This window comes from Eublepharis macularius, chromosome 3, assembly GCF_028583425.1.
Source record: "Eublepharis macularius isolate TG4126 chromosome 3, MPM_Emac_v1.0, whole genome shotgun sequence".
NCBI classification, from domain to species: domain Eukaryota; kingdom Metazoa; phylum Chordata; class Lepidosauria; order Squamata; family Eublepharidae; genus Eublepharis; species Eublepharis macularius.
This window is the reverse complement of record NC_072792.1, coordinates 66,548,671-66,564,726: the sequence shown is the minus strand read 5'-3', so window position 1 is coordinate 66,564,726 and position 16,056 is coordinate 66,548,671. Positions and strand designations below refer to the sequence as shown.

At 41.2% G+C, this 16,056-nt stretch overlaps 1 protein-coding gene across 1 annotated transcript in view; it reads right to left on the bottom strand.

Annotated features, from left to right (window-relative positions):
- FRMPD4 (FERM and PDZ domain containing 4) overlaps positions 1 to 16,056 on the bottom strand; it is a 143,796-nt gene that overhangs the window by 74,978 nt on the left and 52,762 nt on the right. Inside the window, exon 4 of the mRNA XM_054974171.1 lies at positions 5,511 to 5,556. Coding sequence (XP_054830146.1) covers positions 5,511 to 5,556 — 46 coding nt within the window. The remainder of the gene's footprint in view (positions 1 to 5,510; positions 5,557 to 16,056) is intronic.

Below are 16,056 nucleotides of genomic sequence, written 5' to 3'. Positions count from 1 at the left end.
AAAACCTATAGGTTTAATAAGTAGTATCATTTAGATATTGTGATAGATCAAGTTTTGTGATTATTTTTAAAGGCTTTTAAATTTCCAGTTCAGCCTTGGTCTTTATTTTTACACCTGCCTCTTCTCTTTACAATGCCGTCTATTAGAGCCAACTTCTTCTAGACTGATCATTATGTTGTAATTGCTGATCAAATGCATTACAATGATCAATGTTCATTTTGAGGAAACCATCTTGGAAAGGCATTTAACCACTCGTACACTGTTGGCAACTTTTTCTGGGGTAGGCCTTAGAACTCCATGGACACAAAGCTGTATCATATCTTGCATCCAAGCAAAGAATGTTTTAATATTCAAATTTCCAAACACAGATATTGTAATGTGAACTTTTAAATGGGGAATTATAATAATTTTTAATATACAGAGAGTGCTTCTCCGGAATGCTCAAAGCATTTCACTTATATTAGCATCTAATGTTAGCATACGATATTAGTATCCTTACAACAAACCAGTAATGGAAACCAGTATTACAATGTTCAAATAACAGAAAGTGATGGAGGGAAAATGACAAGGTCTAATCACCCTCAATGAGGCCATTGCTCATATGAGATTTTAACTGACTTTCTAGTGTTCAGTAAAGTATGATTCCAACAGAATGCTGAACTTCTACATCTGATCAAGAAGGCTGCTGCATATAAAAACCTCTCACCAGCATCTAAAATCTACGTTATAGGACTGCAAAGCACTCTCTGTCTTTTGCGTTCCGTAGTTAGTAAGATGGTTCATTGGTGCACTCTATCCAGCAATCCTTATGCAACAAGATGCAGAATATAAGGATCATGGTCAGGAAAGAACTGAGGTGCAGGTTGAACCAATGGGGCAGTAAATGCAGCTGCAGCAACTGAGAGGAGACTGACCAACTCATCAGATTGTTTAAGTCTTTTGACCTGTTACCCAGGTAGAACTCTGGCACAATATTTATTCAGATCTTATGAAAACACAAAAAGTATTTTTAAAAATCACCTAACAAGTCATATGTTAATGTTAGTTTATATCTATAAAATTTATTGTATGCAATTTATGTGCATTAGTGAAGATTTTTACAATTCCTATGTGAGATTTCTGCATTAAGATATGTCATCCCTTAAACAGGATTTTTGTTTTTTGTCCTGTTTTCAAACTGTGTAATTCAATCCTACTACATTGTCTGTTGGGTGTCTTATGCTATCTGATTTAAAAAAAATCGTGATATGCCTTTGAGTCTCCATGAGAAAAGCAGGCTATGAATGAGATAAATAAAATAATGACTAAAGAGATCTACCGGAAGCCACTCAAAGGAAGCAAATGCTTACTTCTGCCACTCTGTCACAGCATGGAACTTTGTGAAAATTGGACTTTCTGGGAAATAAAGTCAAGATATTGAAGGATGTTCCATTTTTAGTGCGGAAGAAAAGATTTAAGTACAAGATGTTGGCAGCTCTTTTGAGGGAACGGGATATAAAGTACAAATGGCTACTCCCGGAAGGAATCAGGTTTAGTTATAAAGATAAAGCTTACAAGATTAATTCGGAAGATCAGCTAAGGGATTTTGTGGATAAAAATTCAGAATTTGGACCAGACATCAAGCAAAGAGAAGAGGATCTGAAGCCTGAAGGGAGGGGGGAGGCAATGAGCGCTCCGGCGGTAGCTGCGCAGAGGGAATTGCGCCCGAGGCCCAGGGGAGGGAAAAGGATTTAATTTGAGCTGTAATTTGTAATTTGTATGATCAACCACTCCGTCACTATCTTATTAAGCTATTTTTTTTACTGTGGCAGTATGAAGGGAAAGCATTGAAACGTAGTGTTTAGTGTTTGTAGATTACCTTCCCCTTTTTCTCCACCCCACCCTTCCCTTTCTCTTTTTTTTCCTTTCCTTCCCATCCCTTGTGCTATTGTAGTCTTTTGTAGTTACTGTTTTGTAGGGTATGTATGTATGTAGTAGTTTTGTATGTTAGATATTGAAAAATAAAAAATATTATAAAAAAAAAAGAACTTTGTGAAAATTTGATAATTATCCAAAATGCCAGTTTATGAGGTCAGCAATTGAAATTCATTTCCTAAGCCTGACTACATAGCACAGTGGATAAATTATCTCATTAGAAGTACGCTCCAATCTAATAAAATATCTATTGCATTTCAAAACAAAATGTTTGCAAAAGATAATCAAATAATCTTCCCGAAGAGCAAAACTTCAAACTCTTTCAAGTGATTAAGCTCTTAAATCCTTTCTCTATTGGTACAGATGACATTCAAATTAACCTGCCAAAGATTTATTAAATTGGCAAGAAGTACAAAAGAAGAGTGTTTAGATTTGGTTGTAATTAATCTGCAAGTGAATGATCTTAAGCAAAACTAACCCAGAAGACACTGAATGAATTATCTTCAGCTAAAGACCATTTAGCATAGCCATTCAATATTAATGTTAGTTACACCAGCTGTTTTATTTATGAGTAAATAGCAAAGAAATATATATTACTAAATGTATTAAATGCAAAGTACACATTTGTTCTTTTTAGGGTTCCTTTAACACCCAAACAGCAGATTACTTAGAGTAATTCAAAGTAGGACGTTTTGTTTTGTTTAAATCATTCTTATGTTGAACTAGGGAAAAAAGTGATCTCTGATGGTAACTAACACATATGAAGTCAGAGCTACAAGAGTCAGTAACTTGTTCAAGCCACTTTGATATTTACAACATTTCATCTTAAAAAGGACTCAAGGCATGTTACAATGTTACTTAAAAATAATTTCAAATGATAACAATTAAACCTATATACCAATATAACATGTGAGCCCTTGTCTTAAACTTCCACACAAAACTGTAAACTTGCAGTCCTCTAAGACAATCTCACAAGCCCATCTATCCAGCTGCACACCACTCAAGAAAATTCTATATCCTGATTGGAAATTCCTCCCCGATTAGAGGAATGAAGGCTAAATTCTTCCCTATCTGCATTCATGTGCTGTGCCAACAAGCTACGCTACTCAGTGCTTCTGGCTATTTGAAATGGGGCAGCATGTCAAGGAGAAGACTCATTCTTTCTTTGGCTCACCTAGTTCGGGTTTCGTTTTTGTTTTGCTATGTTTGGACAGGACACTGAATGAACAAGTGCTTATACATTTGTGCTTATATATATTTGTGCTTATTTTAGCCAGTGGAAAGATTACATACATATAAAAGGCTTCATACTTTTAAAAAAACAACAGTAATAAAGTAAAAATAGGTAAATTTATCAGTTTTTCAATACAGTTGAAGGCTATAAGCTAGGAGGCTATAGCTGAGATCCCAAGTAGCTTGGGATCCAGTTGACCTGACATACTTCTGTCTTTTAAACCTATTCACTGTGAGTCCACAATCAGTCAGTTTTCCAGTGTTCTACCTCCCAGGAATAGAGGTGGGCAAGAACAGAAAAACGGACATGGACCGACTCGGTTCGGCATTCGTGAACTGGCGGGTCGTGGGAAGGGTGTTTTTCACAGACACAACTACTTTTGGGCCGGTCTGTCGGTCCACGAAACCAGACATACTGGTGCCAAGCAATCAATTCCCTAGGCAATGGCGGGGATGTCCGCAGACCTTCTCTGGCTGTCAGAGAGCTCCTGTTCTTCCCTGTGAGAGCTGAACGAGTAAATTCCCCCCCACCTCTCAGGCAAGTGGTTTCTGTTTCCAGCAGGCAGTAAGACTTGGAGAAACTGCAGGGTGGATTTTTCAGTCACAGATGGGGGTATTTGAAACTTTTGCTTGAGATTCTGGTTGCATCTGTTCCACAGCCAGGCTCAGGGGCTAAGCCTGTGAGGACTCGCAGAATACTTTTATATATTATACTTATTAACAGCATCATTACTATTTAGAGCACTTGTCCCAGCTGAGAAGGTGCCTGGGTGGGTCAGGGCTCTGGACCATCTCTTGTCTTTGCCAAGTGCACTCCCCCCCCACACACAAGGGGAACTTTAACCTCCTTCCTCATGGGTCCTCCCGTCCCCTAGTCCACCAGTGCCTGCCGCCCTCTGGCTGCATCCCAGCAGAGGGACTTGTTGTCCATAGCTGGGTTTGTTCCAGGAGGATCTGAAGCCCCCCCCCCGTGGAATTTCTTGCCACTAGACCATGATGATCCATAGTTTTGAAGTATGTTTTTGCACCATGGTGGTGCAACGAAGTGGTGAGCGAATGGGTTTTTTGGGTGCAATTTGTGGAAATAAACATGATATGGATCCGTTTAAGATCATCTGGATCCGACTTTTACCAACTCCCTTTGATCGGTTCCCAGAGACCGTTATTGCACTCTGGTGGCTGTCATTCCAGCCCCAGAGAAGTTTAGCTGCTCCCAGGGACTGTAATTCCACTCTTGGGGGGGCGGGGCTTCATTCCAGGCCCAGATAGGGTTGCCAGCTCCAGGTTTGAAAATTCCTGGAGAATTTGGGGCTGGAGCCTGAAGAAGGCAGGGTTTGAGGAGGGGAGGAACCTCAGCAGGGTATAATGCCATAGAGATCTCCCTCCAAAGCAGCTGTTTTCTCCAGATGAACTCATCTCTATGGCCTGAAGATCAGTTCAGGGAGATCTCCAGCCACCACCTGGAGGCTGGCAACGCTAGGCCCAGAGCAGAGCAGAGCAGAGCAGTGCATCTAAGCTTGTGCAGAAATAACAGAGAACAACGCCTCTGCAGAGCACTTTCCATTCTCAGAGGAAGATTCTCTAACTCCATTCCACATTTTCATTGCAACTTTTTGGTGCTGCAATGTATCTCAATGGAGCAAGTGGAAGTCAATTGGCATCTGCGGCTCCTCTTATGTCGAATGGAACTTTCCTGGTGGAAACCACTTTGGGTGTCTATAACTCGGACATTCGAAATCCAGTCTTTCAGGGTGGCTGGAGGAGAACCTGCTGAAGATTCCTTGTAAGTTTGGCATCTCTGAGTGTGAAGGGTCCCCTGGCAGTGACAGACCATGGACCGACAAACTAGTCTGCGAACCAGGGCGGATCCGTGAAAAGTTCGTAGTCCATGGTCTGTGAAAGGCGACGGACCATGAACCAACAGAATAGCTGCCTGTCACCAGAATATAACCATTTTGACTTTGAAGCATTATAATAAAGATATTAACAACTACTACTACACAAGATTTCACATTGGAGAAAAGGAAGCAAAAAATCCAACCATACTAAGATGTATTGTCGAAGGCAACCACACTAAGGCTTCTCACAGTAAATTTATGAAATATCTTGAAACAGAACTCAGTATCCTGTCTCTCAAATGTATTTCTCATACAATTGGAAAATATTTGTATTTACTATGATTACATAGTTAGATTTCCATGGGTATTGGTATGTAATCCTCACATTTATCCTCAAAGTCACAGCTTGTACTTCACTTGTACTTTTGGTTATGCAGATCAGAAACACTGACAGGAAGAGAACAGGCAGATCTAAGCCATAAATGTTGCTTGGAAACTAATTCCAAAAGTGTGATAACTACTCACAGGGTAAGGCTGAACAACAGTAAGGAGGATAGATTCTTTGCAGCTCCTGTAAAGAAAGAAGATGAGAGTGAAGATTCACATTTTCGTGCTTCAGTGATAACAAGCGAAAATTGGGATCTTATAACAGCATGTTCATTATCGTTACCATAATGCAACAGCACAGAGTAAAGGGCTGAACTGAAAGGAGTGGGTGCTATGTGTGAATGTTTGTTGGCCCCACCAAAAAATACACCTTAACTGGACATGGGGACTTGTCTGAAATGGGGACAATTTGTTCTTTATTCAGAGTGAAGGCAATGGTGATTAAGAAAGAATTGCCCTCACTTTAAGCTGCTTTTTAAAAATCTTCATTTATGTTGTTACTCAGCGAAATCTTATCAGTAATGTAGCAGCATGATGTTATCTTTTTCAAGTTGTGACTTCCCATTAGCTAGAGATGACCCATGTAATTAGGAAGAACGAACAAAAACCCCAGTGGCATAGCAGAAGTAACAGACAAAACAATAGCAATGAACAAGACTGAAAAAGTGAATTGTTTGTGCTGTTTAGGGTTTATTCAAGATACATTTCAGCCTCCAGACAGCAGTACTTTTAATCCAAAGATTGGGGCAGATAAAAATTAACAACAAAACAGGGGTCAGCCCTCCTAAGGGATATCAAACACAGATACTGCCACTAAATATGTAGTCCATACGTTCAATACAAAATGTGAAAAGTGCAACTGTGTCTAAAGTGCATGATAATAAATACAGTACATCTATAGACCTGAACTACCAAAAGAAACAGTTACCCATAGATACGTTCATTACAATACAACATATACACAATAATCCAGCATGCAAGTCAAATAAGATTCTGCCTTTTGTTAATAATTGAAATAAAAATTATTTTTTAAAAAAAAGATTCCACCTGAGGAGATAATTAACAGCAAAACTGCTGATGGTGTTATATCTACTATGCGTCCATTTGGAAGTGATGACGGCAAGGTCCCATCTGGTGTCAGGTAAGTCAGAACAGGTAATGTCCAAACAGGTGTCAGGTAAGTTAAAACAAGTAATGTTAATTTTCTTTTTGCAGATATTGCTAATTCGGGGAACATTGCCGAAGCAGGCTCCACCCAGGGAAAGTTTCTTCCTGGCGAATGCTCTGGTCCTGGGGATGCTGCCATGGCAGGCTCTGCCCAACGGACCGCTAGCCCCTGTCTGTTTCACTATACATTGCTTTGTTAAGGGAAGATAACATCACAACGCCTAATAAAAGCAGAAACACACACAATGCAATCTTCTCTACCAGAAATTAATAAAATGATGCACTCAATAATTCACTGTCTCACCTAATACTTACAAGAAAGCTCTAAACATTCTCTTGCCAATTTCGCACACCTCATTCAGAGGCTGCCCATCCTGTTGTGAATCAGATCCTATCTCCACCCTCCTATATCCAGACCTCTTGAATGAACCGTTTGGCAATTAAAGGGGATGCAGTTCTCAATCCAATTAACAAAAAACATGTCAGTCCGAATCATGGTTAAGTCCTTTAGCTGCCAATGTTTCTAACTGAAAGATCCAAAACGCTTCCCATTGTTATAAAAACTTCTGTATCATTTGTGGAACTTTATCTACAGCTACCTCTAAAATCGAAAGCATTGATGCCTTCTGCTCCTTATGATTTTGTTGATAATGGGTGACCAGAGGCGCTTCCTCACATTGGTTCTTAATCTTTGACAAATGCTCCTGGATCCTAATCCTGACAGGGCATGCGGTGCTCCCAATATAATACATGGGGCACAGACAGACTATAATGTAGATTACCCCAGGAGTACTGCACGTGGAGAAATGTCTTCAACTAATGACTCTACCTATATTCAAGAGGCTAAAGGTACTGCCTTCCTCAACCAGTGGGTCCCAAACCATACAGGGTTTTAAATCTCAGCACCAGCACCTTGAATTGTGCCTAGTATAGATGAATTGGGATATAGTATAGATGAGTCAAGACTAGAGTAATATTGGCCCTACAACCGACTCCAGTCAACATCCTGGCTAAGACATTTTGCACCAATTGAAGTTTCCAAACACTTTTTAAAGGCAGCCCCATGCAGAGTTCATTGCAATAATCTAACCTAGATGGAACCAGGGCATGTTCTACAGTGGCCAGATCTTTTGTGCTCAGGAAAGGTTGCAGCTGGCTAATCAATCAAAGATGGTAAAAGGCACTCTGGGCCCCAGCTGCCACCTGCTTATCCAGCAGTAGACCTGGCTACAAGAACACCAACAGACTATAGACCTGTTCCTTCAAGCAGCAGTGTAGCGTGGTCCAGGGGCACCAGGGCAGGAGGTGGTTTTCCTCCCCCTCACATGCATGTGAAGCACGTGCGCGCTCCGGCTCTGTGCGATGACGAGCAGCTGCAGCAAAGAGGTAGGGGGAGGCGAGGCAACTTGCCTCCCCGCTTGCTTCCCCACCGCCTGCTGCGCTGCCGGGGTGCCCAGCAGCTCCGGTGAAGGGACAGGGAGGCGGCCCGCCTTCCTGCTCACCTCCCCACCTGCCATGCCATCACGGTGCCCGTCAGGGGTGGGGAGAAGAGCGGGGAGGTGGCGAAGGGGCACTCCCAGTGAGGCGTGGATGAGGCGCCCCCTCAAAATTTTGCGCCTGGGGCGGTCGCCCCCTAGCCCCCCAACGCTATGCCACTGCCTTCAAGGGAAGTGCAACCCCACCCAGAATGGGTGACACCTTAAATCCTGGGTGAGACCTTCCACTCGCCTGTGGCACTTCTGTCTTCTAGGGATTAAGCTTCAGTTTATTAGCCTGCATCCACTCCCAAACCACTGGATTTAAGTCATTGGTGCTTCCTGTAGCAGATACATATATTTATTTTGTATCTCACACTTCTTCCAAGGAGCTCAAGGAGTCCTACTAATTCTCTCTCCTTCCTTTCATCCTCACAGGAACCCCATGCAGTATAATAGATTGATAAGAGTGTGACTGGCTCAAGGACACCCAATGAGCTTCATGGATGAATAGGGATTTGAGCTCTTATCTTCCAGATCCCAGTCTGATATTCTAACCTCTACACCACAGTGGAAGGCTGGAAGACACACACATGTGCTGCACGCACACAAAAACGTATGATTTTCAGATGTATCTAAATATATTCATAATTAAGTAACCAAATGAATAATCAGTTTTAGGCAGTGAAATGAAGGAAACAGGCGAGAAAGCATAAATGGGTTCATTTTGATGTGTTGTACCAGTTGATGTGCTGTGCTAGTGAGTGGACTGATACAAGATTAGAAGAGAAGTATTGTGGGAGAGAATTTAGTGAGCACTCCTGCTTCAAATCTTTTAGAGGTAAATAACAGGAGAATTTTCGGAAAGGCACAGTAATGATAAAGTCTTGATAATGAATTTAAAACTATTAAACTGGTGGCCTTTTTACATCTTGAACCAGCACATGGATAATACATAACCAGCACAATGGGGCACATCATTTATAAGATCCTGTGCTGAAGCAATCAACTCTGTTGCTGAAGGACTTTTCAAAACTGTTTTATGTTAATAAAGGTCCCCAGAAGCACACAGATAAATGCACATTTATTTGCTATGCAAAGCCTCTCAACATCAATATTTGTTTTATTAAATCGATGGGCTGTTTTTCTTTTTATCAGTTGGGGAAAGGTTAGTTGCCACTTGATTGTGATGAACTTGATTTTCTGTTGGCTCCCCTAATTTCAAATGCAATTAACTGTCTGCTTTTGAGATTCATTGCTGGGCAGAGTAAAGTGCAACTAATTTGCATGCCAGTGCTGATTAGCAGGAAAAACAAAATAAATCACCACTGGAGCATTAGCCTGTATGAACGCAAAGCAGTTCTTCATGAACAGTCTAACTCAAGCCACCAGGGGCTTTGTGTAAGTGGATCCACATTTACCACTCGTGTCACTGGTCTGAAAGTGCTATTGTTCTCTGCAGCCCATTCAGTCTCTAATAACTCCGTGACAATCAATAATACTACAGGAAATTGTTTCAGTGGCTTGCCTTATCTACTGCTTGACGACTGGGTGGGGACAGAACTCTACAGAGATCTTATTTGTATTTCCCACTCCTTTACAACCACTCATCTGGGGTGGGGGATACACATTTAGTCTACAGAAGTGGAGATGGCAATTGGCAGTGTTAGGATGGGGATTGTACACATATATGAAAGAAAATACCCAATCAGGGTCATCAGTTGTGGTGCCATTGTGATAGGTTATCACAGGTTGTTCAGCTACCACGGATATACAATAATTCTCAAAAATAGAGACTGCCATAGGATTGAGTGATACAAATTCTGGTATCTGCTAATGGAACATATGGCGTATTAGATAAAGTAAACCACAACCAGTGCTGTACCCAGCATTTTTCAAATTCCTAAAAAACTATGATGGCATCAACTGCACCAGATGATAATCCCTCTTTTACACAACTATCACAGATTCAGACATCCATACTGAAGAGATAGCCATCCTTTTAACTGGTGAGGCCAGGGACTGAATTTAGGATTTTCTGCATGCTGTGGTCTAGCAATAATTTACCACTACTGTGAAACCATGAAATATTAGGATAGCTCAAGAAGTCTAATCTCCCTTTGCTGATGCTTTCATGGTCTTTCTAATTATTATTAGTTCAAGAATATAGACTGCATTCTACATATTTTGTATATTTCATCACAAGTTTGATGGTCAACAAAACAAATACATATCTCGTACAGATAATAGTTTTTATTCATATGTTATTGGTCTGATAAAAAATTAAGGTGTTTATAGCCAAATTTTTATTTTCTAAGAATTAACACAAGTGCATTTTTGTGACTGAGAATTTTGTGAAGATTATGGGAATTCTGCCGTCATCTTCTTGACCTTTGCAATGGATTCTACTGTATATCTAGCTTTCCTGCCTTTCATACAGATAATTAACATGCAAGAAATGGAGAATATAAAAGCTAAGAGAAGGATCAAATTGCAGAACATTAAAAAGGTCACAGCAGTATTACTAAGAATTATCTGCCTTGGACTACATGAAGCATGAACCTTTTGATGCTGAATTTGTCATTGACTTTGCCTGTGAACTTGCAGTTGGAAGACTCCCAGATTTCTGTTCATTAGATGTAGAAGGAAGAAGGATTTGAAGATAATGTTCCTACAGAGAGAAATAGCTGGCCCTGAATCATATTCTGATGACAGAACGTTTATGAAACATTAGTAGGTAGAGAGGACCCAACCAAAAAGAGGGCCTGATGGCTGCTATGGAACAAATATTTAAACTTTAAGGGGCAAAGCCGGCGGCGGGGGGGGGCACTCCAGGGACAAGAATGAGATCCTTAATGGAAATAATGGACAGAGAGATACAAACTAGTACAATTTCACAACGCAGATATAGTATGGCATAATGCAGAAAAAGGGTCCTCCCCCCACAAAGACTTTAAAATCTATGAGTACATAAAATATGAAGAGAAACCTTCACATAAGCCTCCATCAATAGCACCACACAAAACAATCCACCCCTTTCAAGCATTATATGAAAAGGTAAGGCCGAGGCAATAAATTATGTATGTAGAGATTATAGCAAACAACTGAAATGGGGAATGAACTTGAATCTGCTATTCATTGGCTGACCTCATTTTCTTGAACTCCATGTCCCTCAGCAATCTCCACTGAAAAAGAAAATTGGCTACAAGGTGTAAATTTTTTGAGGTTAAGAAGTAGTCAGGTATTCCATGTACAAAGAAATTCATTTTGAAGATGTAAAATTTTATCCCCTTTAATGCCAGATAAACCATTTTCTACTGAACCAAAAATAACAAAGTCTACGGCTTCCAAGTATTTATCCCCTTGATGGTATAAAGGTGCTTCAAAAACGGCATCTTACTGTTGGCAAAGGGACCGGACTGTTGGACTTACGACAACATAAATGTTCTATTATCTTAAAGCACAAGTTCCCTTTTGCACTTGCAGCTTGGGTTCTGATTATTCAAATGATCTTGAAGAGCCACTTGCTTGGGAGAAGGGCCCTAAAACCCATCTTGGTTGCTAGAAATTAATTTCATAACTGTCCTGCACTTGCAGGCAGGCACAGTCAAGTCTCCCCTAGAGTAACATCTTTCTGTCATTTAACTTAGAGGACAGGTTACTCAATTGCTCAGGTAGAGAGCTCCACAAGCATCTCAATTTCCCACTTGCAGGAGCGAATAAACAGTAATAATTATCAACTAAATATCATTCGGATGCAAAACTAGGAGAGATGAGGAAAAAGAATCTAACTGTTCTAATCCATCAACCTTAAGTTTATCTGAAATTAGACATGTAAGCCTGCCCTTGGGGCGACACCTCTTGGAACCATTCTGAGCCTTGACGGTAAACGCTGTGAACCCAGTAAAATGGATTTCACCAGTCACCCAAGTTTCCTGTAGGAGAATAATATCCACTTTGTTCAACAGCTGTTGCACCTCTTGAAGAATACTCTTGGAAGCCCATCCCACCACATTCCAGGAGAGAATATGCACATTACAGAATATGAGTCAGTCTTGACTAGACATAGGCATGAACCAAAAAAACACCCGAACCATTGGGTTCGTGGTTTGTGGGTTTTTACGAACCACAAACTCCCATGAACTGGTGCAAGTTCATGAACCAGTTCATGGTTCGTGGGGTTTAAATGCCCCTTTCATGGGGTTTAAATGCCTGAGAGCCAGTTTGGTGTAGTGGTTAAGAGCGCGGGACTCTAATCTGGAGAGCTAGGTTTGATTCCCCACTCCTCCACTTGAAGCCAGCTGGATGACCTTGGGCTAGTCACAGTTCTTTGGAGCCCTCTCAGCCCCACCCACCTCACAGGGTGTTTTGTTATGGGGATAATAATGGCATACTTTGTAAACCGCTCTGAGTGAGCATTAAGTTGTCCTGAAGGGCGGTATATAAATCAAATGTTATTATTATTATAATGTTATTATTTCTGGATGCTTAGCCGGAATTGCTTAAAGGGCCCTTTCCTGCTGCTTACAAGGGGCAGGTCCCTTTAAACTATCAGCTGGCGGGGGGAATCCCCCCTGCTGCCTGCCAGTTGATAGTTTAAAGGGACCTGCCACTTGCAAGTGGCAAAGTCCTTTAAATGGCCCAAACCCCACTCCACAGCCCACAGCACCAGCGCCACGTATCTTGCTGCTGGGGTGGTGGAGGCCGCGGCCCGGCTGCCCTGCGGGCTCATGGCCTCCTCCTGCAAAGGGCAGGAAGGCCATTTTTGGCCTCTTCTGCTGCTGTGCAGGCCCGCAAAGTGGCAGAGGAGGCATAAAAAGGCCTTCCTGCCCCTCAAACGGTCGCCGTGGGCCCGCAGGGCAGCAAAGGAGGCCAAAAGGGTGGCAAAGGAGGCCAAAAATGGCCTTCACGCCTCTCAAATGGCCACCGTGGAGTTTGGGCCATTTAAAGGGCCCGGCTGCTTGCAAGCAGCATGTCCCTTTAAACTATCAGCTGGCAGGTGGTGAGGGGGGAATCCCCCCTGCCGCCTGCCAGCTGATAGTTTAAAGGGAACTGCCACTTGCAAGGGCCAGGAAACGTTTAAATGGCCGTTTCCCCGGGGAAATGGCCATTTAAACTGCTCCTTTAATACGAATCAAATGAACCAGTAGACCAGTTCGTGGAAGTTCATGGAAACGAGCTTCCACGAACCACTGGTTCGTGAACCGCAAACCAGCCTGGTTCATGCATTTTTTTGGTTCGCATTTAGGTTCGTGCCCATCTCTAGTCTTGACTGCTTTTATCAGGAGCACTTACGAATAGTGAAACAATCTCTTTTAAATGTGGTCTACATTTATTTACTATAACTACTTCTGGTTCAAGGAGAACAGAGGAAAATGGAGTGATGGAACTGGCTCTTAAAGAGGAATTTGGACTTAGATGTCTTGGTGTATAGAATACTTCCTCCGTTATACCATTTTGCATTCTGGCATTTTGTTGAATGGCAACCAATTGTTGTTGAAGGAACTGGAACCTTAAGTTTTTTTAAACAGTTCCTTCATTCATATTAGCTAATGGACTCTTTGACAGCATCAAAGGTTTAACTTTCCCATTTTTAAAATATCAGGAGGGGAAAATCCCAAAGTGCTGCAAAAATGGACATTTTGCCAAATTTAAAAAAGGAATCCATGAGGTATTGAAATTCACTAAGATATGGTCATGATGGATCAGGCCGTATATCCTTTTGGCAGACCTAAGGTTAACATATAAAAGTCCTAACAAGTGAGATATGTGCGCTCTTGCCTTCCATTTAGAGGACAAATCTATCCATTGTCCATGAAATTTATAAATGTCAAGGACTATAGCTTTTGGTATTAAAATCAATGAGATGGAGGATTCAGGGGCACATGCTATTCCGGATTTGTTCTCCTTTGGTAAATAAAGGAGTTGGCTCCATAAGTTGTTTGTAGTTTGCACATCTCCTTGTTCCTGTTTTAGAATTACAAAATCTGAGGTGCCAGACTGCTTAAGAAAAAGTTGGAATAATGTATCAAGTTTCTCAGAGATTTTACTCACAGTCTGCGCTAATAACAATGTTTGAGAAGTCAAAAATTCAAAGTCCTTAGAATAAATATTTAAATATTGCTCTTTGGGAAAATCAATTTGCGGTAACTTTGGTGTTGAATAAAAAGATATTTTAGTCTCATTGAAAATACTAGAATCAACTATTATTGGAGCTTTATTATCAGATAGCGGTGGTAAACAGTGATTTGGGTAAATAGAAGGAAAACTGACATATAAGAAATCGTCCATGTTTTCTTTGGGGCACTGAAAGTTCCTCAGAAGGGCGGCTTCTTTTCCTCCCTATTGTAATAACCAATTTCATGCTCTATTCTTAACCCCTATCAGAACAACTGAAGGCTCATGCGGATCTATTTAGTTTGAAAAGGGAATGAAGACTGAAGAAAGGGGTTAGTTAATTCTGTCATTCAGATCTCTCTTCAAACTTTTAATGACTTTAAAATGTCTGTTCTATATTCAGGCTTCAAAGTGTGAGGTTGCATTTTATAGAATCTTGATATCCATATCATTTACAGGAAGCCTCAAAGTTAGGAACTTTTATTTCATAAATGTTTTTCAGCTGCTTTGGAAATCCTTCAACCTCCAAAGCAGCCATTTTGTCCAGGGAAATCCAGTCATCTGGAGATCAGTTTGTTTTTTTCTGGGACTGTCCAGGGGAAGCACAGTAAAAATACTGGACATATAAATGTCTGGTACTTTAGTGCATAGAGGAGGAGGGGCAGGTGACCACTGGCGTCCACAAGCTGTCAGCAGCACTAGTAGGCCTCTCTGCGCAACCTCCCCCTGCCTCCCTACTTCCAGAGCCCATCCTCCTCCTCTATGCCTAGGAAGCAGTAGCCTCGCTCACCTGCCCGAGCACCAGAGGAGCAACCAGCCAGGTCAGCCTCCTCCTGTGCGCCTGCTTGCCCACCCAGCCTCCTGAGCACCAGGAGACTGTCCAGCGATGACATCACTCTGGAGTTGATGCCATTATGCTGGGCACAGGAGCACGCATGCTCTTCACATGCACATGAAGAACTCCAGGGTTCAGTTTATTTTTTAATGTAATCTGGCAACCATAGTTGTAATTCTGATACAACCCCAGGCTCCACATGGAGTTTGGCAAACCTAGGGGCTGCTCTAGCCTATGTTATGATTCTTTTTTTAATCTGTTAACGTTTTAAGCTGTACTGACAGTATGTGTTATCAGTATGTTAATTTTTAATTAATTTAACTAATTTATTGGTGTTTTTATCATTTTTCTCATGTGTTATTTGTAAGCTATCTTGAGCAGGTTTCATAGAGAGGTGGCATAGAAATGGTCTAAAATTAATTAAAAAAAATATAAACAGTTAAAGAGATACAGTCCAATCCATAAACCAGCTGATACAAAATTCCTTGGCCACAGAGGAAGAATATAACTGACTCTGCAATTCCTCAGTAACATAAAGAAAAAGAAACTCATGCCCTGATATAATTATTTTCAGCATTTCCCTCTCTCATTCGAATTCATTGCTTGCTGTTTGTAAGGAAGATGAGTAAAAATTGAGATGGAGGAGGGGGACAGAACATCAACCATATACCGCCATATACCGTCATATACCATATACCGTATTCTCATAATAAGTAATATTAGATAAAAGAATTAATAAACACAGTGAAACTGAACCAACCAGAATCCAAGATGTCAAGCTTCTCTGGGTTGTGGAATATGAGTTTATCAGTTTAGAGGTATGGCAGGTGAGATTGTTCATGAAAGACCAGAACTGGAGATATTATTCTTTGTTACTTTTCTTAGTCCCTCATCTGATTTTAATTGCAAATGCTTTTGAAATCTTTGTGAAGCACCTTCTAAAAGATCTGAAGATAAAGGAGGAAATGGTGCTGTAGGAAGTGGTTCTTCTTTAACCTATGATTAACAACACAACACTACTGCAGAAGGCATCTAGCCAAGCTCCGTGAGATGTGGGATGGCCAGCCCCACATCTCACGGAGCTTGGCTG